Source organism: Microcaecilia unicolor, chromosome 9 (assembly GCF_901765095.1).
Source record: "Microcaecilia unicolor chromosome 9, aMicUni1.1, whole genome shotgun sequence".
NCBI lineage: Eukaryota > Metazoa > Chordata > Amphibia > Gymnophiona > Siphonopidae > Microcaecilia > Microcaecilia unicolor.
Window position 1 is genome coordinate 93,828,192 of NC_044039.1, and position 26,965 is coordinate 93,855,156.

General features: G+C 41.2%; 1 protein-coding gene across 6 annotated transcripts in view; it reads left to right on the top strand.

The window, feature by feature from the left end:
• Positions 1 to 3,723: 3,723 nt before the first annotated feature.
• Positions 3,724 to 26,965, top strand: part of LRMP (lymphoid restricted membrane protein) — a 391,035-nt gene continuing 367,793 nt past the window's right edge. For all 6 annotated transcript variants that reach the window (XR_003943302.1, XM_030213974.1, XM_030213975.1 and 3 more), the window contains exons 1-4: positions 3,724 to 3,758; positions 6,357 to 6,976; positions 13,141 to 13,248; positions 17,018 to 17,198. Coding sequence is in view for 5 of the 6 variants with exons in the window: in XM_030213974.1 (XP_030069834.1) it covers positions 6,388 to 6,976; positions 13,141 to 13,248; positions 17,018 to 17,198 (878 nt within the window). In the remaining variant the exon portion in view is untranslated. The remainder of the gene's footprint in view (positions 3,759 to 6,356; positions 6,977 to 13,140; positions 13,249 to 17,017; positions 17,199 to 26,965) is intronic.

A 26,965-nucleotide genomic window follows, 5' to 3' on the forward strand; every position in this document is an offset into this window, starting at 1 on the left:
GGGGAAAATCCACTGCTTATTTCTAGGATAAGCAGCATAAAATATATTGTACTTTTTCGGTGTCTTGCTAGGTACTTGTGACCTGGATTGGCCACTGTTGGAAATAGGATGCTGGACTTGATAGACCTTTGGTCTGTCCCAGTATGGCAATACTTAAGTACTTAGTATTATGCTCTGTACAATCGTCCAGAAATCATATGGTTTTACCATATCTTTCAGCTTGCTCAACACGTGCAATTGAAAGAAGGAGGCAGAAATCACATGGTCTATATGTTTTTGAATTGTTAGATTGGTATCTAGAAGACACCTAAACTATAGATAAAGGGATTTACAGTCAGTTTTTCATCCTGATATTCAAACATTGCTGGTAGGGATGAGTCCAGAATTTTACCTATATACATTATTTCCGTCTTTTCAACATTTAATGACATTTTGGCCTGTCCCATCCACTCAATAATTTGGCAAACACATTCTTTAGTTTTATGGATACAATATGTCAGCGTTTCCCAAACTGTGCACTGAGGCACCCCAGTGCACCACAGCAAACTCACAGGGTGCTGTGTGGCAGATGGGAGGATCACAGCTAAGCACTGGGACATCACTTAATTTCAACATTCAACAAAGTTAAGTTCCAGGAAACCTACATACATCAAGCCTGGGGCAAGCTACTGATCATAGCTCAGCTGTGATTGGTCATGGAGCCTGTCTGGCTTCTAAAAGGGTGATCCTGATTGGGAAGCAAGGAGTGAGGCTCTTTGTTTCCAAATCAGGATCACCCTTTTAGGAGCCAGACAGGCTCCGTGACCAATCTCAGTTGAGCTGTCATATGTGGCAGGAAAATAGTGGTCTTCTGTCGGTGAGAGAGATTTTGTACGCAGCTAGCAGAGAGAAAGAGATAAGTACATAAGTACATAAGTAATGCCATACTGGGAAAAGACCAAGGGTCCATCGAGCCCAGCATCTTGTCCACGACAGCGGCCAATCCAGGCCAAGGGCACCTGGCAAGCTTCCCAAACGTACAAACATTCTATACATGTTATTCCTGGGAATTAATCATGACCCTGTAAGAACAGCAAGTTAAAAAATTACAAAACCAAGGGGAAGCTTCTGGGTTAGCAACAGGCACCATGTGGGAATTGCTGTTGCTGCCGTGGACCCGTTCAAGCAGAGGAAGAATTGTGGGTGAGGTGGGGGAGGGAGGAAAGGAGAGATGCTGCAGGAGGAATGATGGGCGTAAGTGTTGGACATGAGTTGGATGGGGAGAAAGGGGTGAAATCTTGTATATGGGGGTCTAGGGGAGGGGGAGATACGCATCTACCTTTCCCTATATCAGCGCACGATTGTGGAATGGTTTACCCAAATCAGTTAAAACTACTTCTGAACAACCGGCTTTCAGAATATCACTGAAGACCACCTTATTTAGAAAAGCTTAAGCTACAGTCCCGCATTGCATTAGTGACTCCTGAACTGTTACTGTTATGCATTGACATGTATTGAATTCTTCTGCACCTTTCTCTTTTCTTAGTTCTGTCATTACTCACCAACTACTTCACCCTTAATGTATCTGATTGTTTGTTACTAGATTGATGTAAGCCTTTTTACACTGATGTAAGCCTTTTTAAACTAATGTAAGACACATTGAGCCTGCCCATGGGTGGGAAAGTGTGGGATATAAATACTATAAATAAATACTGCATGGAAAGGGGAAAGGGGCCAGAGAGGAAGAAATGTTGGACACAGGGATGGAGGGAAGGGAGAGATGGTGCATGGGGGAGAGAGGGAGAAATATTAGACATGATGTGTAGTGGGGGGAGATAGAGACCTGTGTGACCGGGTGGAGGGGTGAGTGGAGACCTGTGTTGCCAGGGGGGTGCTGCAAAAAAATTATTGGACACTAAGGGTGTCATGAACTGAAAAAGTTTGGGAACCACTGCGATATGTGTAAATCTTGGAAAATATCTCATAGGGATGCCATAAGTTAGACAGTACTGCCAAGAGTGCTGAACCTTGTGGTACACCATGTGTGATTGGAAAGCTAGTGGAAACGGTGCCTAGTAATTTAACATGGAACCTTCTTCTCTGTAAGTATGAGAGAAACCAGGGTAGGACTTGCCCACCGATACCAAAGTCTGACAGCTTGCTGAGCAGGAGTTGATGGTCAATAGTGTCAAATGCTGATGCAATATCAAGTGTGATAATGCAGAAATTGGTATTCTGGTCCATTCCAATCCTTAATTCATCCAGCACTGATAGCAGCAAAAGTTCCACACTATGGTACAGTCTAAAGCCATATTGAAAGTCATTTAACACAATTTTCTCAATAATTTTGCTAGGAACGGTATAACTGAAATTGGTCTGTAGTTATTCATTATACTTCCATCAAGTGATGACTTTTTTAGTAATGGTTTAACAGGATCTTTTGCACAGGTAGTGATATTCATCCCTGTAGGGTTGTTGTTTTTTTTTGTTAAAGTAAGACATGGAAAGAAAGATTGAAAGCTGATGATGGTGCAACAGTGGCCTTACAGTTAGAGCAGTGCTCTCTGAGCTCAGCATCTTGGCTTTGATTCCCAGTGCAGGGACCTTCACCAAGTTTCCTCACCCACTATTGCCTCAGGTAGGGGAACCTAAACTCTGAGGCCACCATGGACAGAGAAAGTACCTGTTACCACATTGTGAGTGTTCTCTGCCTTGAACATGGTGGCTCTGTGCCTGATACCAGAATGAGGGCAAAGGAAGTTAACATGTCATCTCAGGTGAGTGCGCACCTCAGCATGAACTATTTGGATTTTTGCCAGGTACTTGTGACCTGGATTGGTCAATGCTAGAAGCAGGATACTGGGCTAGATGGACCATTGGTCTGAACCAGTATAGCTATTCTTATGTAATTAATATTGTTCAGTGTGGGGTTTAATGAAATCTCAGGTAACTTGCCAGTGAAGGGTATTTAGTTGGGGTAATATCAAATTAGAAGACTGAAGGGCAGCAATCTTGTCCACATAAAGGTAAGGAAGGCTGATAGCTACAACTAGAGCAGTATCAATGATAAAGCATGTATGGATATGAAACTGGGAGATATCCTTAAGACTCATGTAGACAGACAGGGCAACCAGGCCTGAGTGGACTAAATGGTTCTTGTGTATATGCTGACATATACTGTATTACTAAATTATTTTTAAATTCTTGGAGTATTCAGTAAATAATATACCTGTCTGTATTTTTCATACAGCTTCAGAGAATGCAATAGAATATCAGTTGAACACTTACAGTGGAGGCAACAAAGTAACCTTTCTCTATGGCAATTTTCCTACAGAGAATTCCATGCTAAATTTTGCAGTTCAATTTTGTCTTTGCTATTACATGAAGAACCTTCAGGATAAGCAGCATTCTTTATTCTTAGGGTGCGAGAGAAGGGGTAGTAGTCATTGTGGCCAAGTTGGAGCTACAATTTATCTGTACAAGTTCCAGAGATCTTACTATATACCATTAATTATTCTTACGGTAATGTTAATTATTGTTTCAATATCTGTAAGTACAATTAGGTTTCAGAACGTGCTCCCCATGACGTTTCAATGTTGTATAGTCTGGATTAAAGACCCTGTCCCTGGCTCCTTTTTCATCCAATTTCGGGTAAGCGAGTACACAAAGGTAATAGTGTGGGAGGAGCTGTCTTTGCCACTTTTATAGCACGCGCTGAGGCGCACGCGCTCTATTCTTCCGGAAGTGACTGTTTCCTGCTTTGACCGCAGATTGCAGAGGTTGGTTTCTTCTTTACGCTGGTTGCTTAAAGTTACCGCCCTTGCGGCTCTTTTCGCTGCTGGTGACTTCTCTAACGTCCTTTGTTACTGTGTTCTTTGTCTCTCTCTGTTTTCTCTGCGAAGTCCTTTCCGACTCATCCTTTGCCTTTAAAAAAAAATCGTTATTGCCTGTTTTATTCCTTCCTTCCTTCTTTCTACTCCTCTTCCGTCTTTCATTATAGGTGGCAGCTGTGCCGGTGCTGTGGGCTCTTGAGCACCTCCAATCCTGCACGAACTTCTTCGCAGTGTCTAGGGAGGGGGTTACTCGGGTTGTATTTAGCAGGCCCAATGGCTTGAAAAACGTGACCGTTATGCATTCTTTAGCTTGCCCTTATTTTTCGTTCGCCCTTGAACCTCTTTTACTGTTGCTACATTCCTAAAATTTCCTGGTTTCTGGCCATGCTCGCTCATACAGACACACAGGGTGGTTACCCCACAGGACAGGTTTTTCAGGGGTTGTATTAATCTGGAAGGATCTGAATGTTGTTACTTTGTAAATTAAACAACATAAAATGTTTATTTGTTTTGTTAATTCGTTGTAATTGTTTAACTCCTATGTTTTAAAAGTTCAGTCACAGGGAAGCCCAGGGCTGGCCATTCCAGAGAATAAGAATGAGACTGAAGGTCCCAAGTGAGGTTTTTCTTGTAGTGCATTCAGGGTATACATTTGGAAAAATCTGTTTCTGTATTCCATTTGCAAATATCCCCTGCATTTCTCTTCTCTTCTACCACCTCTGCAGTGTAGCATCTCCACCTTCAGTCTTCACCCCCCCCCCCCAATCTAGTATCACCTTTCCCTTCTTCCATCACCATAGTCTCTTCACTCCCTTCAGTCCTCCTCCTTGCCCAGTATTTTTCCTCTCCCTGCAGTCCCAATCTCTCCTCGTAGCCCAGCATCTTCCTGACCTCCCTGGTGATCTAGGTAGGTGAAAGATGATTTCTTCCTGCCCTCCTTCCCCCACCCCATAGTCCCTGTATTTTTAACATAGGTGCCAATGCCAGCTTTGTGGGTGCATGAGCACCCTCAGTATTGAACAAAGTTTCTTGTGATCAGGGCGCAAGCATTTGTCTAGTACTCCCAATCATTTTGAAAAGTTGGCTGCTATGATTTTCAGTGGCAGAACATCTTCCTTCTCCCCTCTTCTCAGATTGCTGCTTCAGTTCAGCATTTTCCTGTCCCCCTGTTTTCCATATAATAGTTCAACATTTCCCCATGTTCCATCCCCAGTAGGCTTCCAGTATTGCTATTGGTGGTACCCAGAACTCTAACAAGGGAGGTTAAAATAGAATGAAGCATTGAATCTTTCAGTCAAGTCATGCTGGAGGCCTATTGTGCCCCCCACCCACTCTGATGGCAGACTACTTATTATGGAGTTGGCAGGGACATGGCAGGTCTACAGCATGACCTAGGATGAAAGGTCCTGCACTTTCTTTTCCATCTTTGCTCCTTTGCTGCTGCTGAAATGCTTGCATGTGAACTAGAGAACAGGGTCAGACATGTGCGACTTGGTATGTCAGCAGCGATATTAAGTGTGCGGAACTATTTTCAATCTCCAAATTCTGAGGATGCCAAGTCAATCTTTATGCAGTCACCTGATTAATGGAATTTTTGCTGAATGCTTAGCCCTTCTTTCTAGTCTCCACCTCCATTTTTGTTGCTTTAGTGATGGGGGCTGGCAACCCTATTAGCCCCATTGGTCTCCAGCTTAGTTTCTTTGGCTAATGGTGATTTCGCTGTGTTCTGTTTTTCTTCTGTTAAGTTACCTGAATGTCTGGAGCCTGTGCCACTATTAGTCACTGGTCTGCCAGTTCTTTGCTTGGTACTTGGTACACGTGGTACTTGGAGAAGCAGTAGAGGCTTTCAACCTGGCTGTCCTAGCTGGCTCTTTGAATGGCAGGTCCTAGGGAGCCCCATAGTTTTCCATCCCTGCTCTGGTGGCTGTCCTCCAACAGTAGCACTTGAGTATTGCCATCCCCAGTGTTTTGGTGGTGGTCCTTTATTTTTCCTTTTGGCAGGGCTTGTGGAGACCTGCAAACGCCACTGGCCTTGGTGCTGTCTTCCTACTCAGCTCTGTGTGAGAGGAGAGCCCACTATCGGCTTGTGATCTTCAGTTGTGAGTCTCGTGTATAATACATGAGACTTGGTATGTGTATTCCTTTATTTTTTAATTACATATTGTAAACCACTTTATGTGGCATATCAAATTGAAACCTTCTTTTCCTCCTTTTGGCTTTCCTATTTCTACACCCTTTTCCAATTTTTTTAATTCTTTCCTCTGCTATATAATTGGTGGTATTCAGCTCAAATAAGCCCTCCTCTGTTCTTACTCACTATTCTCAAAATTATTTTAACTTTTGAGAAGACAAAGTTAAAATAGAATAGATATCTCTATCTACGTTCTCCAAAAAATGTTAAAATCATGTGTTAGTGGTTGTAGTTGAAAACACTAGAATGCATGACTGTAACTATTTGCAGTGTAACATTATGGTGCAAGTAGCACACTTTAGATTTTAACCAGTATGCAACCAGAGACTAACAAATCTGTCTCTTCTCTTTAGATTAGTCTAGCTACTTGAAAAGGTAGCAACAATGGCTTCTGAAAATGGAGCCGTTATCAAACGTCATAACCCAGTGGACAGTATCTGCCGAAAAATCAAGACTATACAGATGAGGGACCAGGAATCCAATCCTACCTTACAGATTCCAAAATTTCAATCTAGAAGTTATGATAGCCCACAGACAAGCATTAAGAAGAATTTAGAAGTGGCATTAAAGAACAGGACTGTTAAAGTTTCAGAAAAGAGTTCAGCAACACTTTTCAGTCCTGACAGTGTCTCTTCTCAACATGCACAATACTTATCTCCCAGCTTAAAGTGGAATGCTGATCCTCATTTGATACACAGTCCATCAGTGACTTTAAATAAAGGAAGAGCTGGAAATCAGTGGCCTTTATGTCACGCTCAGAGCTGCTCCACACCACTTGGAAGGAGAAAAGGCCTGCATTCTACTTTCCCACAGACTTTGGTCTCCAGTGTTGAGTTTAAAAACCTTATCTGTGAGGATCATAATAAATCGGCAAGTCACAATTCTGGTTCCTATGTACTGGATCAGAAATTTGAACAGGATGCTCTCCCATCACCTGTTGAAAGAAGATTGTCCCTAAACAGAAAGGGAAGAGGTAATGCCCTGCTACTCTAATAGATATGCTTGGTTAAGATGGTACTGCTCAAATTTTTGACACCATTTTAATGACTTAAATTCATATGACTTCCCATAATACATAGCAGGTCTTCACATAAGAACATGAGTAGCCATACTGGGTCAGACCAATGGTTCATCTAGCCCAGTATCCTGTTTTCCAGACGGTGGCCAAGCCAGGTCACAGGTACCTTCTCACAAGTTCACTCCTTCTCCCCAAACTTGTCTAAATGTGGAAAGCTATAGCAGTGGCAACAGTCAGCACTGACCTGTGAGTGTACAGTCAGACCCCAGTACTCTGTATGAATCTCCAATCTAATAGGATGCCTACCCAGGAGGGGCCAGGGCCTGTTAATGTTCACTAGTTCACAGGCCTTTTGCTGACTGCCAGTACTGAGGAAAAGTCACAGTGGAAGCTCAAAGATAGGGATTGTGATATTGGGTTATAAATAATTTGAGTTTTTGATCAGTTTGGGAACCACTGGCTAATAATGAAAATTTGAGCAATGATTTGAAGATGGTCTCTGGGTCAGAGCAACCAACATAGCAGGATTCAAGAGGATCAGATGAGTTCTGGAGGAAAAGTCCATAAAGGGTTTAGCCAGGTAGACTTGCTTAGCTCTCTGTTTTAAAAGTTCAGTCACAAGGAAGCCAAGGGAGGTCCATTCCAGAGAATGAGATGTACTGTTCCAATAAATGAGACTCAAGGTCATGGAGTGAGGTTTTTATTGTAGTGCATTCAGGGTATACATTTGGAAAGATCTGTTTGTGTATTCTTTTGCAAGTATCTCCACCATTTCTTCTGCTGCCATTGTTCATTTGTGGAAATGGCCTATGGGAAATCTACTTTTTGGGATCTGCTGAGTACGTGAGACTTCACTGGCTGCTGTTGGAGATAGACAAAAGTCCATCAAGCTCAGTGCCCTGAGTCAGCGTGGCTTCATATATTAACCCTTTAGATGAAATTGGGAACCTATATAATATAGAGGATGTTAATGCTGTGCCACTTGGTGTTGCTGTAGGGAACTGAGTGGGGCCATCTCTATGCATGACATGGTCCAGTAATGCCATCTCCATGGCTGACTGTTGTCAAAGTAGTAGGATTAAAGTTGTTAAACACTCATCCTTCTCTGAATATTTTTCTCTTATCTCCTAGCCCTGTTTTACATAGTTTCTATTTTGATTAATGGCACAAAACTAAATTTAAAATAGTTGTGTAACATTCTACAACATAATAAAAAGCCTAAGATGGCTTATCAAAATATGTTTTGTGGTGCAAGAGTCAGCAATCTCCCGAACCTAAGTTTGGTTGCCCTATTCTAAAGGGTTAAATATTAACAGGTTGAAAGACTTTTTATCCTCCATTGTTCCACTGTTGTGGGTATAGTATGGTTAGTTTAGTCTCCTCCATGCTAAAAACAATGTACAGTAGATAGATCTGTAGTTCTATTTCATTGTTTTGAGCAAAGCCTCTATCTTTTGTGCAAGAAAAGATTATACTGTTTGGTGATTAGTTTCATGGTATATTGGGTACCTGTGAAATGAAAATCATGAGTCAGAGGCAAGTGTTGAGAATCTACAGGGAAACCAATAAAAGAAAGGACATAGGCTGATATTCAATGCTGGACCATTTCCGGTGACAGGCATTGAATAACCGGTTTACTTTTGGCCAGTTTGATTTTGACTGGTGAAGTCAATATTCAGCACTGGCCAGTTAAAGTCAAACCAACCAGTTAAGCGGTGATGTGCTGAAAATCAGAATATAGCTGGTAATATCAGCTGATATAACTGGATATCCGCTAGCCGCTAACCAGCAATATTCAGCATGTCCTTTCTGAATATCAGCGTATAGTTGGCTATGTGACATGTAACTGGCCAGGGGCCAATCCTGGCCAGTTAAATGTCTTTGAATATCGGGAGGATAGTGCTTTTCCGTGTATCTTGAGTATCTGCTGCATACCTTCATGATACTTTATTGCAGTATTGCTTGAGACTTCATAGTTTTGCATAGTTTTCTTCAATGATATTTAGTTTTTGTAACAAAACTGATTCCATAATCCATGAAGAAGCACACACTTGATATATTTTTTTTTTCAAGTTCTACATGGCAGGGAATATCCTGTGCTCTTTAAGTAGGCTAGCGCTCCATCCTTGTAATGTTTTTCTGGCCCCATGCCTTAACATTATCCAATCTAATTACTGTCTGCCTTTTTGTTATGCTGATGGCAGAGAATGTAGTAAAGGCAGTTAGCTTAGCGGTGTTTAAAAAAGGTTTGGACGGCTTCCTAAAGGAAAAGTCCATAGACCATTATTAAAATGGGCTTGGGGAAAATCCACTGCTTATTTCTGGGATAAGCAGCATAAAATGTGTTGTACTTTTTTTGGGATCTTGCCAGGTATTTGTGACCTGTATTGGCCACTTGGCCACTGTTGGAAACAGAATGCTGGGCTTGATGGGCCTTTGGTCTGTTCCAGTATGGCACTACTTATGTGCAATACTGTTCTGGTAGGTTGTAATTGGGGGTTGTGGCACTGGGAAGGAAATGGTTTGATTTACTGATTGATATCGCTTGCAGAACAATGTTATGCACACATTCCCCCTCCCCCCCCCCCCCCCCCCCCCCCCCCCGATTATTCAAAACTATTTAACCAGCCAAGAATGGCTACTGGCCAGTTAAATAGCATTTCAGTGCCTAACCACAGATATGTTCCATTTATGCTACCATGAATGTATGCACCTTAATGCAATACTATTTGTACTTCTGTTACCCGAAAACGGCAACCGCCATTACGGCAAGTGTAAGCCACATTGAGCCTGCAAATTGGTGGGAAAATGTGGGATACAGATGCTACAAATAATCCGTTACCTCCTGCTGAATATTTTATCTCCTGCTTAATATCCTGGTTAGCAGCTATATTGTGCGACATGGCCAGTTAGGCACATATATATTATTATTATTATTATTATTATTTATTGCATTTGTACCCCACATTATCCCATCTTTTTGCAGGCTCAATGTGGCTTACAGAGTGTTATAATGATAGTCATTACATGATCTTAAATACAGTCGATAATAGGCTGAAGGTAGATGAGGATTTAGATGGAAAGGTGTTAGGTAAGGTCGAGTGAGAAGTGTTTTTTGAAGCACTTGGGTGGTATAAGGAGTAATTTGTTTCGTTAAGGATGTCTTTTGTAGGCCTTGTTGAAGAGATGTGTCTTCAAAGATTTGCGAAAGCTGGTTAAGTTGTCCATGGTTTTTAGGGCCATGGGTAGTGCGTTCCATATCTGTGTGCTCTTGTACGCAAAGGTAGTCGTAAATGTCTTTTTGTATTTAATTCCTTTACAGCTGGGGAAGTTCAAATGGAGGAATTTGCGGGCTGATCTTTTGGCGTTTCTGGGCGGTAGGTCCACTAAGTTTAACATGTAGAGTGGGGCATCTGCATGAATGATTTTGTGTACGGTCGTGCAGATCTTGAACTCAATTTGTTCCTTGAGTGGGAGCCAGTGCAGTTTCTCTCTTAGGGGCTTCGCATTTTCGTATTTAGTTTTTCCAAAAATGAGTCGGGCTGCGGTGTTCTGGGCTGTTTGGAGTTTTTTTAATGGTCTGTTCTTTACAGCCTGCGTACAGGGCGTTGCAGTAGTCCAAATGACTTATCACTAGTGACTGTGCTAGGGTGCGGAAGATGTTTCTTGGGAAAAAAGGTTTTATTCTTAGTTTCCACATAGAGTAGAACATTTTTTTTCGTTGTATTCTTCACGTGGGTATCAAGTGTGAGGTTTCGATCAATAGTGACTCCAAGAATTTTCAGGTTTTCTGAAATGGGAAGTGTGCAGTATGGTGTGGTTATGGTGGGGTAGTTGTCTAGTTCTCACTTCCCAATATAATACAAACATCGAGCTTTTTTCTGCATTAAGTTTTAACTGGAATGAATCCGCCCAGGAGAGCATGATTTGGAGGCTCTGGTTGATCTCGTTGGTTATTTCATTTAAGTCACTTTTGAATGGGATGTGGATTGTGACATCATCAGCATATATGTAGGGGTTAAGGTTTTGATTGGCTAGGAGTTTGGCTAGTGGTATCATCATTAGTTTGAAAATAGTTGGTGAAAGGGGGGTTCCTTGAGGGACTCCACATTCCGGTATCCAAGGTGGTGATCTATCGGTGTTCGTTGTTACTTGGTAGGATCTGGTGGTGAGGAATCCTTCGAACTATTTAAGAACTGGGCCTCCGATTCCGAAGTATTCTAATAGGTGTAGTAATATTCCATGGTCCACCATGTCGAAGGCACTAGACATGTCGAATTGTAGTATGAGTGTGTTTTTGCCGGTTGCAATTGTTTTCTTGAATGAATTCATAGCAGACACTAGTACAGTTTCAGTGCTATGATTTGATCGAAATCCTGATCGAGACTCATGTAGAATTGAGTGTTTGGTCAGGTATTCCGTGAGTTGTTTCATCACACTGCCTTCCATCAGTTTTGTTATGAGCGGGATTGAGGCAACTGGTCGGTAGTTGGTTAGGTCCATTGTGCTTTTCTTGGCATCTTTTGGCATTGGAGTGAGTAGGATATTTCCTTTTTCCGAGGGGAAGAGACCATTTAGGAGTCTGTGGTTTACTTGGTTCGTGAGGTCTTTTTTGAATTTTTTGGGTGCGGCTCTTATTAGGCTGGTAGGGCAAATGTCAAGTTTGCATTGAGATTTGGCATATTTTCTAAGCCAGTGTATGAGTTCCTCTACTGAAATCAGGTCAAAATTGGTCCACGATCAATCGGCTGGGTATTCTTCCGATTTTGGGCCTAAGCATTCAAGGATGCTTGTGTACTCCATGGTATTGCTTGGTATCATGCGTCGGAGCTTTATGATTTTTTTCATTGAAATAGTTCGCTAGGTTGGTTGCTGATGGGGTGTCTATGCTATTCAATGTGACCTGTGTGGTATTTAGGAGATTGTTTAGAAGTGAAGAGAGTTTGTGCGTGTCCTTGTAATTTGGTCCTATTATAGTTTTGTAGTACATTCTTTTGGTTTGTCTGATTTTGTATTTTCTTTGTAGTTGTTTCCATTCTTTGAGTGTTTGTGTTTTTTTTTTGTTTTGTTTTGTTTTTTTGCTCCATGCTCTCTCTATTCTTCTGACCTGTGTTTTTAGTTCTTTCAGTTCTTCGTTAAACCATGGGATTGAGCTTATCCTGTGTGAGGTTCTGGTTTGGAGCGGTGCTATCTTGTCTAGAACTGTCCTGCATCTGTTGTCCCATTCTTGTAAAAAATGGGGTGAGTCTGTAGTTGTCCATTCGTCGGTGTATATTTGTTGCCAAAATGTTAGAGGGTCTATTTTACCTCTTGTAGTATAGGTTTTTTTTTTTTCTTGCTTTTGTTGTCTCTTGTTTTCCAGAGGAGGGAAGTGTTTGCCTTGTAGTGGTCCGACCATAGTGTGACTGTCCATTTTGTGTCTTTGATTGTGAGGTTCGCTTCTGATGAAAATTTGTGAGTTATGATGTCTAGTGTGTGTCCTTTCTTGTGGGTGGGTTGCATGTTGGGCCAGTGGATTTCCCATAGTTGGAGGTATACAGCTTCAAACCGGCGATGTTGAGTGGTTAAAATAGGCCACTTAAATAGCAGGCCATCTCTGACCACTAAAATGTTAACCGGTTAGTGCTAAACATCAGCATACCCATTAACCTTTTAGCGGCCAAAATAAACACAGATATTCAATGCCGGTAGCTGGAAACCGCCTGACATTGAATATCCAGATTTAATGCTGATGGCAGGCAACAAATGCGCTGCTAGCTGCTGGCTGCGCTGCTGGCTGGCTATCAGGCCCTATGTTTACTGACTTCCATATTGGAATGGGGTCCTGTGAAATCTTCATGGGTTCTCTGTTTTGCAATTTTCATTTCAGCACTTAAACCAAAGAGGTAATGAAACACCTCGCCTGTTAGCAAAGATGGGTTGAGGAGGTGGATAGGTAGGGAAAATGGAACAAGATGACTGAGAAGTTAAATGAGGGTCAGAGCTCTGCTTGCCCCCTACACACACTGTTTCCACTCCAGAGAAGGTAGGTAACTAATGATTAGTGTTTCTACTTTGAAAATAACTTGCCTAATTCACACACACATTCTTTAACCAGTGATATTTCTGGGTTCTTGCAGGGATGAGATGTGTGTTCGAAAATAAAACTGAGATGACAGAAGTGAGCTTGATCTGTGAGGAAGACTTGCTGAACAGCATTTTTCATGCATGTGACATCCAACGTAGGGGTATGTCTCTAATCAATTGTTTGTGTGCATTTTTCTAACTTTAACAACTTAACACTGATGAAACGGGCGCTAGCCAGGTTTTCCTTGTAGTGTGTATGTTTGAGAGAGTGTGTGTGTGAGAGTGACTGTGCGATTGTGTGTCAGAGAGATTGAGACTGGGTGCTTGTGCATCTGTGAATGAGTGAGTATGTGTGTTTCAGAATGACTGTGTGAGAGTGCGTATGTTGGACACAGTGTGTGTGAGAGAGTGTTCACACGGATACAGTGTGTGTGACAGAGAGAGAGAGTGTGGTTCCCCCCCATCTCCCTGCCCCCTCTCCCTTTCCCCCTTCCACCCCTGTCTGAGTTCCAGAAACCCCTCCCACTTCTTTCCATCTGAGTTTGTGGACACTGCCACCTCTTCCCATCTGTCCTCTCCCTTTGCCAGTCCGCCTCTCCCCCCGTTTGTGTGGAAGGCTGCGTTTTGATTTTGTGTGTGTGGGGGGGTGGGGGTTGAAGTGGTATGCGACTTGTTTGAGGTGCTGGAGATGTCGGGACTGTGGGTAGTTTTTTCTTGGAGGGCGTTTTGTAAGGATGCTGCTCATACCGGGAGCTGGAGCATGGGCCTTAAAATTGTAATCTCCTTCCAGCGATGTTCGTCGTCTTTGTGCTGTTCGGAAAGTGACCGCTTGTGCTGCTCATTCTTCTCCCTTGTCCCCATGCAGTTTTTCGTGATCTGTTTCGCGAAGCGTTTGACGTCAGGTTGCGTTGCGTAGCAGCGGTTTGGCGATTCGTTGACTGTTAGTGCTCCGCCCTCGACGTCATCACGTTTGATGCGAGGGCCGCGCAAACACTCATGGGCAAACTTCGATCTACACCACCACGGATTTAGAACGTTGGGACTTTTGTAGGCTTCATTAGAACGTTGGAGGTGTGTTTTATATAGAGAGAGAGTCTGTTGTTGGGCAGGTTAGCCCAGTTAGGTTTGAAGGGTCAAGTTTTTAATTAGTTTGCATCCTTTCTTACCGAGTGTAAGTGCTTTGTGCAGAAGACAGGTGCCCAATTTTCTATGTACCCTAGTGTGTGTGGGGTTCGTCAGGAGTCTTCGTTATCCCCAGTACTCTTTCAATTTAGTTTTGGCCCCTTTAGTATGACAGAATCAGGAGTTTTCAGAAGGGATATGTTTGTATGCTGATGATATTTTAGCGGTGGGCTACTCTTCGCCATATAATGTGGACCTTTTTTCCTTGAATAATTGTTTAAAGACTGGCTGGTTGCAGCAGCATAAATTGATCCTGAATGTGGAAAAGACTGGAGCGTGCTGGCTTATGGGGCACCTTTCAAGACCAGATGTTTTGCCAAAGTATTTGGAGGGAAAAGTTCAGCTGTGTGAGGACTTCCATTATTTGGGAGTCATTTTGTACTCAGAATTGCACTTTGTGGCAGGTGTCTCAGGTTCTTCATTCAGGTTTTGGCACTTTGCAGATGTTGTGGACAGTGAAGCCTTACTTTGATCAGGCATCCAAAATGTTTTTTGCATGCCCCAGATTATGTCAATGTGGTTTATGTGGGAATGGCACATTACCTCTTAAACAGGTTAAGGACTTTACAAAATGCAGCCATTAGGTTGTTGGGGGATCATGTTACCCCTTTGTATGTTCGTTTTCATTGGCTTCCAGTGGAATATAGGCCCTTAAAATCTTGTACCAGAGCATTCCTGAATATTTAGTATCTACAGTCTGTCCTTATGTTCCTGGCCGGTCATTATAGTCAACCTTGGTACAGTTATTGACTTCGCCAGAAGCAGGTCGGGTTCACCTGCAGGTGACTCGACGGTGCTTTTTTTTTTTTTTTTAGTTTAACAGTCTCCATTTTTATGGAACAGGCTTCCTCAGGATCTGAGGGAGGAGGTGTATTTTAAGCAAAAATTGAAGTCCTGTTTTTTCCAGAAAGCATTTTGGGGGATAGTTAGCTGACCAGGGTGGCTATCATCTCAGATCTGCAGGAATGTGATGTGTTTGTGGGATTGTTCTTGGAAGAATGTTTAGGTCTTTCCTATTTTTTTTGGCATTCCTTTGTGATTTTTATGGACATTTTATTGTGAACCACTCTGACTATTTTAGAGGGTGGTATATCAAAGGAATGAAACTGTTAAACTATTCAATAAATGTTTGTTGTAGTGTGGAAATATGATTGGTCTTTTGCCATTCTTGTTTTCTGGTGCCCATAGGAGCCAGCTTTTTAAAAATGATTGTAGGTGCTATGTATAAAACATTGCCCCTCACTAGATCCATTGAAGGAGTTTGCTCAATATTGGGGATGCTCAAGCACCCACCCTATGGTAGCACCAGAAGTTGAGGTTGGTCACGTGGTTTTAAGCCTCAAGAGAAACCATGAGATCAATCCAAACTTTGGCACCGTGCAGCTCAAGAGTATTATTAGATGAGTCAGCAGAGAAGCCTGCAGTAAAAATTGGTTTCACTGAGCTGCTGTGGGCTAGAAAAGGGACTTGGCAAGCCAGGTTCTGGCCCTTGTATGTTGGTCAAGACTCATGTGTGATGTTAAGGTAGACGGTTAAATCTGACTAGGCGTTTGGGGGAATTAATAGGAACTTGAGTGCAGAGTCATTTTATCTCTCTGGGTGTCTTAAGAGTACTGTCTGGAGATCACATATAATAGATGTTGACAGGGTAAAGGTTATTCAGTGGAGAGCTACCACAGTGGTAACTAGCTTGTACTATGAACTCTGTGTAGACTGAAAGAGCTAAAGATGTCCTGTCTAGAAAGGAAAGGTAGCATTCAATATTTGTATATTTGGTAGGGTTAGCTTTTTTTTTTTTGTTTTGTTTTGTTCCATAGACTGAGGCACAAAGGGTCAGGATACAAGACTAATGAAGCTTGGATGGAATGCAAATGAATACTTAGAGGATGTTGGACACCTAAAACAGAGTATGGGTGAGGGGTAATTGAATAGTGGCAGAATTCAGCCATTTATGTGCTAGACAACGGGTTTGTAGTGACAAGAGAAATGAGTAAGATCTCTGGTACAGTAGGCAGGAGTAAAAGGACAGACAGATGGATGAAATGCAGATGTTTCTTGTTTCTAGTGCTTTTATCATCATTTGTGATTTTCATGCTTCTTAATGTTTGTATTGCTGAGCTGTGTATGGGATCTGACCTTGACCATTCTGGGTATCAGTACTGCTACAAGTGGGGTGTGTGTCTGAGAATAAGATGTGTTGGAAAAATGGAGATAATAGCTAGCGTACCCTGACTTAGTAATAGTAATCATTATTGTAGTGGGGTATATAAAACAAACCTGTTAGTATGAAATGTGACTAAGGTGACTTTTTTTTAAAAAGAAACAATGCAACTGAATGGAAAAGATTTGCTTAAGCCAATATTGGTTTTTCTCTAAGGCAATTCCCAGTGGGAAAACTTGCTGGCCATATTTTAAGAACCACTTGCTTATAACAATATTGCTTAAAACTTGTTATAAAGGTTTTTTTCTAGATAGGTTTGACTTCAGTAAGCCTGTGAAAATGGTTTCCAGAGGATGCTTCCTAACTATTTGGGATCAGATTTGTTTTAAGCCAATATGGGTTTTTTTCTAAGGCAATTCCCAGTAGGTAAAAACTTCTAAGATGTGAGAATTGCAGTAAATTGTGTATTCAAGTACGAGACTGATAGCTTATCCACAAGAACGCTAGTCAAAAGTGCAATTGCCATTTTATTTGTACATTTGTGTAAGGATGTGGTGAGCTGCCTAACTAAATATTCTTTTTATTAGGTAAAGTGTCTGTTTCAAAGGTAATGGATTATTTGCGATATACCACTAGCCGTGGAACCGAAGATAGTGGCCTTGATGAGCTGTGCAATATGCTGGATCCTGAAAAAAAGGATATCTCGATGGATCTGGACACCTACCATGCTATCATGAAAGAATGGATAGAAGACTGCAGAAATAAAGGGTAACAAATTCCTTTGTTTTTAATGACTTACTAATATTCAGAACACATAAATGAAGGAAAATACATTCTATAAATTGAATTTGCTTCCTCAGACACTTCGCTGGAAAGCTGCACAGCAGCAATTCGAATTACATAAAATATAAGCACCATGCTGGGTCATATCAATAACAGAAGCTTACAAATAAGGCTAGCCAAAAAGTGTTGTTTAGTTTTACTTTTTACAGTGCATTAAAAATGGGACCAAAGATGGAGAGCCATAAACTACCCAAATCTCTGATCTGTGTGTAATTAAGTGATAATGATTATTGGAGTTAACAAGCATTTAATTGGCAGTAATTATGTGTGGATCTGCCATATTCTATAACATGCGCACCTAAATTTCATAGCATGCAACTCCAAAAAGGGCATGGCCATAGACATTCCCACAAATTAGGCATGATGTTATACCAGTATTTGCATGCCTAACTACAATTGGTTGGATGCCAGCATTTATACCAGCTTTTGAGAGGTGAAAGCCTTAATTCAGGATTCCTTTGGTACTGAATTGGAAGTTTGAGGACTATATATTAAGATGTGTTGCCTGTGATTGGTATGTTTTGCTGAAAGAGCATATGTCAATAAGTACTTGTTTTCTCATGTTTTGGTTATAAACTGCCTATAATGTTTGTTAGTGCGGTATGGAAACTAAAATAAATGCTCACACCCAAGTTAGGCGCAAAATGTGCACTAAGCTTAGCGTGGATCATCCCAGTGCCTAACTTTGGGCAGCATTTATTGAATCTAAGTCCAAAGTTCATAGCCTAAAATTTAAGGGGTATTTTTTTTTCAGTGTTCGAGGTTTTATCTCCCCAAAATAGAGGAATCAAACTGATAATTACAGAAAGAAATAGAAATACCTTAGATGTTGATCTTGGTGGTGATATATAACTTTAAGAAAAGGGATTAATAAAAATGCTTAACTAAGCCATTATCTCACTTCTAATTAACCCATTTATAAATATACAAAAAACAAAGCATAGTGACTGCACTCTTTTTTTTTGTTTGTTTGTTTTTGTTTTTGTTTTTTGTTCCTGACTTACCAAAAATGCTTCCAAATGGGCAGGATCCAGAAACACACAATCCTTACCCTTAAACTTAAATCAATTCCTAGGATACTTTAAGAAGAAACTCATTCCCAAAGTTAATGCACTAGTTCTGAGTTATAAGAGAAGCCTGATCTATAGGAGGAACATTAAGGAACACACAAACTCTTTGACCAGAGAATAACTGTGCTCATGTAATGAAAAAAATTTTTGAAATATTGTTCCTATCAGATGATAAAGCAAAAGTAATAATAATAAGACTTTATTTCTAACCTGCTGTATCTGAGTCATTCTAAGTGGGGAACAAAATTATATACACAGTAAAATAAGGCAGACACAAATTGGGAAACTGAGCATAAGGACTGGCAAGTTAGATCAAAGCATTGAGGCAGGCCAGAAATTTGACAAGATGCTTACTCTGCCATAAATCATGAAGTATTGCTTCATTAGAAGCAAGAAGCATCTGAGGGAATTTGAGGACAAGGCCATAGCAGATGAACTAAATCTTTCCTTCAGCTTTTACTAAGATATCCACATGCTTATAAATTAGGTGACCATGTAGTATCCTTATGTGACAGTCTCCAGGAAAAGGTGACTAAAGTAGTGGATCCAAAATGTTAAGTGGCCAATTTTTTTCATGCCATAGGTCCATAAGTAGTCTGAAAGTGTTACACGTTTGAACTCCTGTAATTTCATATTTTTTTCACATAAAAAGATGGGGTTTGGACTGTTGTATTACAAATTGTTTGCTCTAATACAGTGATTTTCAACCTTTATCATCTTGCGGCACACAAGGCACAAAAATTGATAGAGGATGGAACTCCTCTCGTATGAGGAAAGGGTAAAGAGGTTAGGGCTCTTCAACTTTGAAAAGATATGATTGAGGTTACAAAATCCTGAGTGGTGTAGAATGAGTAGAAGTAAATTGATTTTTGTTACTTGTTCCAAAAGTATTGAGACTAGGGGACACTCGAAGTTGCATAAGTTGAAATATTTTTTCATTCAACAAATAGTTAAGCTCTCGAACTCTTTGTGGGAGGATGTGGTAACAGTAGTTAGTGTATCTGTTTTTTAAAAAAAGGTTTAGACAAATTCCTGGAGGAAAAGCCCATAGCCCTGCTATTGAGACAGACATGGGAAGCAACTGCTTGCCCTGGGATTTGTAGTATGGAATGTTGCCATGATTTGGGTTTCTGCCAGGTACTTGTGACCTGGCTTGGCCACTTTTCGGAAAACAAGATACTGGGCTAGATGGACCATTGGTCTGACACAGTATGGCTACTCTTATGTTCTTAAATCATTTTTACTGCCTTTGTAGACTGGTGATTCTATTATCTCAGTCATCTTGTTCCCAGTCTTTGGTTCTGCTTTCCTCTCTCTGTACTCTTAACTGTTTCCAGGGCCTCCTTTCCAGTTGATATTTTTCTCACCTCCTGCCCTGATCTTCGATGTTCGGCTTTCTTCAGTTTCTCTGTCTCCCCTCTTCCCTTCCCCATATGTGCAACATTTCACTCATTTTCTCGGTGGTATTCTCCTCTCCTCCCCAACCCCATTTCCCTCCTGTGAGTCCAATCTCTTCCTTCCTTCCTCCTCCCAACCTTCAGACCTCTCTGCCACATTTCTACAAAGTTTGCAGTTGCTGGTAGCTATTAGAACAGGCCTTCCTCTGTCCATTTGGAGCTTTCCCTCTGCGGCATCCCTCTCATACATCAAAAGGAAGAACTCCAGGGCTGGCCTGTTCAAATAGCTGCTAGCAACTGCAGAGTTAGTAGAATTGTGGCAGAGAGGAGAGTGACCTGAGGGGTGGGAGGAGGAAGATAGTGACATGTGACACCTATGACCTGGAGAGGATTCTCGCAGCACACCTGGGGAGCAGCCACACCACACCAGTTGAAAACTCTTTTCTAACAGAAATCATTAAAACACTTTTTGTTTCTGGTGACTTTAGTCACCTTTTTGTCTGCAAAAAAAAATAGCAGCAGCCTTGTGTATTCTTTGAACTAATACATTTCAGCTTAATGAAATATTTAATGAATCATATCTGCTATACATTGCACTGTGCCAAGTTTTGAATATATTGTATATCTCAGAATATCTTTAATGTTCAACATATCATTAGTGCCTTGTAATTCTTTACTGTTATACATTTCTTTTCACATTCTGCTGTTTGTCCCAAAGACCACAGGGAAAAAAGACTTGATCATCCTACTCTGAGGTTTGGCTTGAATGTACCCTTAAGACGGCATTCAGCTACTCTGGGCCACACCTGTTGAATACACTGCCACCTTGTCATGTGCAGACATGTTACCTGACATATACATTGTATACAAGCCTCTGAGCATGCTTATTGTATCCATTAAGGCTAGTAGGATGAAGTTTAAATAAAAATGGCGTTAAGCAGGTCTTGGTGAACTGATTTCTTTGATTGAGGAAGGTGATATTTCCAACCCAGTGGAAATTGAAAATATGTAGGGTAATGGTATTTACGCCATCCTTGAAGGTTGTAAGCTTAGCGTTTTCAGGATGTCCCACAAATGAATATGTATGAGATTTGCATGCCTAATACTGTCTCGGCAATATTTATTACCTCTTCTAATTAATTGACTGGGTTCACAATCTAAATAACTGGTAACTCTGTAAATCACTCTTACAAACATCCACTTTAAACACACTATCAACAATATACTAATCTTTACTGATTACAGAAATACCATTACAAATTTCTACTGCTAAATGCTTGTAAGTGCTGCACCTTAGAATTTCCCACCATCACTTATTCCTTTAACACAGCATCCCTTTTACTGTTGCTCACAGCCCGACATCATATGGCTACTTAGTAAATGGAATGGTTTCTCAACACTTAAATGTCTTTTAAATTATTTAACTTGTTTAAACTGCTCTCGGATGTCTTCTGAGTTGAATTCCATGCACTCAGTTTGTTCTGTTCAAACAATCCGAGTTGCATAAAATCTTCCATCCAAACCAAGATGGCATCCAGTTGGAGAATCCAAAGCAAACACTGTTCACTTGCTCCTCGGTTTCCTTTTTAAAAGGACATGTGTGTCTGAGCTTTGGCCAGGGTTTTACCCTGCTGCGATCCTCTACCAGCATCTGCTGAGTTGCAGCATGAGAAAGGAAGTTGTGACAAAACTTGGATGAGGCTTAGGCAGGCATATATTCATTACGGATATACTGAAAAGCTGAGCCATTGGCAGCCCTTAGTGGGTGTGGATAGTAAGGGGTCAAATGGTGTGGGATTAAATTCGGCATTGTGAAGCCACATTGGACTCATTTTCAAACAATTGAGTTGTGGTTGCAGAGAATAAGCTGTCTCTAAGGCCCAGTACATTTCTATAGAAGCAACAGCATAGAAACTTTGCTACAGTGAAACGTAGCAAAGGCAGTTTTGAAAGAGGCATTTCTTACTCCTTTCCCTCTGTTACACACTACTATGTTCATATGCATGCACGATGGGTGGAAACAATTCAGAAGCTATGCTCTGCATGTTTTCCCCCACGTGTTTTTATATATGTTCGTGTATATGTACAGATACAAAAACTAGTAAAGGAACAATACAATCTTCAGTTATATATATATAAGTGCAACTAAAAATCCTTTGAGCACAGCATAATCCTGAAAACTAAATAGACAAGTAAAATACCCACCTATTCTAAACACTAACAGAGCGTACCACCCAATTAGCAATAACTCAGTTGTCCATAACTGATAAACTCCACCATAGATAGAACAACTAGGAAGAAGCACCGTTCGTTCATGCAAAAGTAGATCCAGCAAGTGAAGAAATCAAACTGGTGTCTTTAACAAGTGCTCACATTCCATATACTAACAATAATCCAGTGTATATTGTACCAATGTCTTGGAAAATGCCATAATCTCAAAGGACCAAGGGCTAGCCGCCACAAAAAATGTATAAAAATTCAGAGTCCACACTCTGCACAGTCTTTTGTTGTCATCAGGAGTGAGACTCTCTGAAAATAAACATACCCAAGTAAAAAAACATGTAAAGGTAACCAGCCCTCCAAAAGAACATACTAAAGAATATAAATCCTATAACAAGCATCACAAAATCAGAAAACAGCTACTCACAAATAATTTGGCAGCACTAGAGCAGATACCCCACACTCCTACCAAAGTGGAGCATCATCAGCAAGACGAAAATGCATGCTTACGCAATATAGCACCCCCCCCCCCCCCCCACAAACACACACAACAAAAACATTATATAACACCATCTGCACCTTATTCCTGAAACCCAAAAACTATCAAAAATGCCTGAAAAATATCTCGTAGTATATCAACAGCTTGATCAGACTCTCAATTCAAACCAAAAGGGTATTCAGTGTTTCACTGAAAAACAAACACTGTTCTTTATTCTTCAAAACTAGCAGAAGAAAGGAGGTGTTGATGCCCCTCTGCAGGTTGTTGGTGAGGCTCCACTTGGAATATTGTGTTCAGTTTTAGAGGCTGTATCTTGCTAAAGATGTAAAAAGACTGGAAGTGGTGCAAAGAAAAGCTACAAAAATGGTATGGAATTTGTGTTGCAAACTGTACGAGGAGACTTGTCAACCTGAACATGTATACCTTGGAGGAAAGGAGAAACAGTGGTGACTTGATAACAGATGTTCAAATATATGAAAGGTATTAATCTGCAAACTTTTTCCAGAGATGGGAAGGCGGTAGAACTAGAGGACATAAATTGAGGTTGAAGGGGGGCAGACTCAGGCGTAATGTCGGTAAGTATTGTTTCACGGAGAGGGTGGTGGATACATGGAAAGCCCTCCTGCGGGAGGTGGTGGAGATGAAAGCAGTAATGGAATTCAAACATGCATGGGATGAACACAAAGGAAATCTGTTTAGAAGGAATGGATTCACAGAATCTTAGCAGAGATTTGAGTGTTGACGCTGGTAATTGGGAAGCAAAACCAGTGCTGGCCAGACTTCTACAGAAAGTTCCCTGATTGTGATTGAATAGATATACATGGGCTGAAGTGTAAATTTTAAGGGGCTTAGACATTAGCTTTATAACGTTTTAGTACAAGAACAGTGATGTCCAGACTTCTACGGTCTGTGCCCTGAAAACGGCAAGGACAAATCAAACTAGAATATACATATAAAGTATTGCGTTCCATGTAAAATGAGTTTGTCTTGTTGGGCAGACTGGATAGACTGTACAGGTCTTTATCTGCTGCCATTTATTTTGTTACTATATCAACTGTAGAGCAATAAAGTAGTTGGGATAAAAACATTAACAGTAGTTGCATTCATTGTAGTTGTGGTATTTTTACTTTTTTACTCAAAGTATTAGGCAATAACCTTTTTACTTAAGTAAACTTTAATGTATTCACTGTACTTTTTATTTTTACTTGAGTATTAAAATATACATTTATTTTTACTTAAGTACTTTGAACAACACTGCTACTGACCAAGTAAAGTGGTAGGTCACCTCACCTCTGACAAGCCTCCCTTATCTGTGTTATTTTGTTTGTACATCTGGTTCCTATCCACACTGAGGTAAATCCCCAGTTACTTAAGATCCCTTTCCACCCATCTTAGAGGGAAGTCTGTTTTAGTGAGTGATGCACAAGGTTTCATGACTGCTAGTGCCTATGACTTATAAGTTAATGCCAAAGACCTGAAAGAGCCAAATTGTTGTATCATGTCAATAAGGTAGACTTGCTCTCTAACATTATGTATAAAAGGCATGTCTGCAAACATGCTAATTTTACATTCCTAGCCACCGACCTTAAGACCTGACTGGTCCGGCGAGGATCTAATTTTCAATACTGAGGGGCTCTAAGGATAAGATCATAGAGAGAAAGATGCAGTTTTGCTCTCTGCTCTTTATCAGCAGCTGGGCTGTGGGTGCCCAATATAATGTAAATATCCATTCCTGAAATGGACCAGTAATCCCATACTGCTTTATCACCCAAAAAGGATATTCTGTGTCTAATCTAGGCTGACCTGGATATCATCTGCTCATGTCTTACCAAAAGGCTTTGGACCAGGTGTGGGGCCACCCTTCTGAACATCTTTTTTTAACACTGTAGTTATTTTCACAATGTGATTAAGAAGTGATATTGGTGGCATTGCTCTCTAAGGAGAGGAATACCTATCTGTAGATTTTTCACACATGGCCGCCAGTGTGGTTTCTATATGGTGCCCATAAGATTTTGTAAAACTCTATACCTATCCCATCAGACCATGGAGATTTGGCTAGCTTGAGGTTCCCTAAGTTTTGCTGGATCTCCTTCACTGTAATGGGGGTGTTTAAGGATTGGAACTGGTCTTCTGTAACCTGAGGAAGCTGGATATCCTGAAAAAAAATCTCTATCCAATATGTCATAGGGGCTTTTATTATAAAGCTGTGTATAAAATTGAACAAATTGGTCCATGATGTGTCCTTTCATATAGACCTTTTGTCCCTCCCCCTTTATTTTCATGAGATGATATAGTTTCCATGTGGGGCATTCTAGATTGTCTAATAATTTCTCTGCCTTATTCCCCAGCAGTGTAGTTATACTTATTATAAACATGGATGTGAATCATGACTCTTGTTCAGAATATCTGTTTGCTTCCTGAGTTCTAAATAACAATTTCTGTCATTAGCAGTATACCCTGTTGTATATGATATCGTCTGCAGGTGCAAAGTTTGAGTGCTGCCATCTCAGTGTCCTGCTGTTTGCGCTTCTTTGTTGTGGAAGCGATGATCTTGGCCCTCAGAACAACCTTGGCAGCCTCCCAATAGGTATTATTTACCTCTCTCTTGTGTTGTCGTATATTGTGTGTTCCTTCCAAGCCTCTTCCAAATAGAGTTTAAAGGATTTGTCCAAATATAGATTAGGGTTCCTCTTCCACACCCTGTCCAAGGAATCTTTCTGCCAGTGTACACTGACAGTGACCGCTGAGTGATCTGTAAACACATCTAAAATGTCAGTCTTTGTAATGCAGCTAATAACTTTCTCTGGCATCAGGATGTAATCTATATATGAAAAACTATCATGAGCCTTGGAATGGAAGATGAAGTCCAACTTGTCAGGATTAATGGCCCTTCACATATCTGAGTTCCAGTTCCCTCATAAAGAAATAAACACCTTTTCTATCTTTGTCCCTCTTGGACTTCCTAGGTGGTTTACAATCGCTCAGACAAACCAACCTCTGGTTTAGAAAACTGCAAAGCACAGGATTTTAGTACCGTTAAAGTACTTTGCAGTTTTCTAAACCAGAGGTTAGTTTGATATTTTGATATCTACTACTACTACTATTTAACATTTCTAAAGCGCTACCAGGGTTGCGCAGCGCTGTACAATTAACAAAGAAGGACAGTTCCTGCTCAAAGGAGCTTACAATCTAAAGGACAAAAAGTGCAGTCAATCAAGATTGAGGCAGTCTAGATTTCCTGGATAGAGGTACAATGGTTAGGTGCCGAAAGCAACATTGAAGAGGTGGGCTTTGAGCAAGGATTTGAAGATGGGTAGGGAGGGAGTTTGGCGTATGGGCTCGGAGTTTATTCCAAGCATAGGGTGAGGCGAGGCAGAAAGGGCGAAGTTGGCGGTGGTGGAGAAGGGTACTGAGAGGAGGGATTTGTCCTGTGAACGGAGGTTACGGGTAGGAGCGTAAGGGGAGATGAGGGTAGAGAGGTAGTGAGGGGCTGCAGATTGAGTGCATTTGTAGGTTAGTAGGAGAAGCTTGAACTGTATGCGGTACCTGATCGGAAGCCAGTGAAGTGACTTGAGGAGAGGGGTGATATGAACATATTGGTCTAGGCGGAAGATAAGATGCACAGCAGAGTTCTGAACGGATTGAAGGGGGGATAGATGGTTAAGTGGGAGGCCAGTGAGGAGTAGGTTGCAGTAGTCAAGGCAAGAGGTAATGAGAGAGTGGATGAGAGTTCGGGTGGTGTGCTCAGAGAGGAAAGGGCGAATTTTGCTGATGTTATAGAGAAAGAAGTGACAGGTCTTGGCTGTCTGCTGGATATGGGCAGAGAAGGAGAGGGAGGAGTCGAAGATGACTCCGAGGTTGCGGGCAGATGAGACGGGGAGGATGATGGTGTTATCGTCTGAAATAGAGAGTGGAGGGAGAGGAGAAGTAGGTTTGGGTGGAAAGACAATGAGCTCGGTCTTGGCCATGTTCAGTTTCAGGTGGCTGTTGGACATCCAGGCAGCAATGTCGGATAAGCAGGCCGATACTTTGGCCTGGGTTTCCGCAGTGATGTCAGGTGTGGAGAGAGAAAGCTGGGTGTCGTCAGCATAAAGATGATATTGGAAACCATGAGATGAGATCAGTGAGCCCAGGGAAGAGGTGTAGATTGAAAAAAGAAGGGGTCCAAGGACAGATCCCTGAGGAACTCCAACAGAGAGTGGAATGGGGGTGGAGGAAGATCCATGAGAATGGACTCTGAAGGTACGGTGGGAGAGATAAGAGGAGAACCAGGAGAGGACAGAGCCTCTTGTCCTTGTATAATCGTTTAGGAACACATTTGATGTTAAAATCCCCCCCCCCCCCTCCCTGCTATAAGGGAGTATTCAGAAAGGCTAACTAGCACCTTTGAGAGAAATTTGTAAACAGAGGCATATAGATTATGTAGCAGGGATAGTTAGTTTGGAAACAAATTTTAGTTCTAGTTTTTATTCATGTGCAAAACACATGTAATTTTAATTCTTGTTT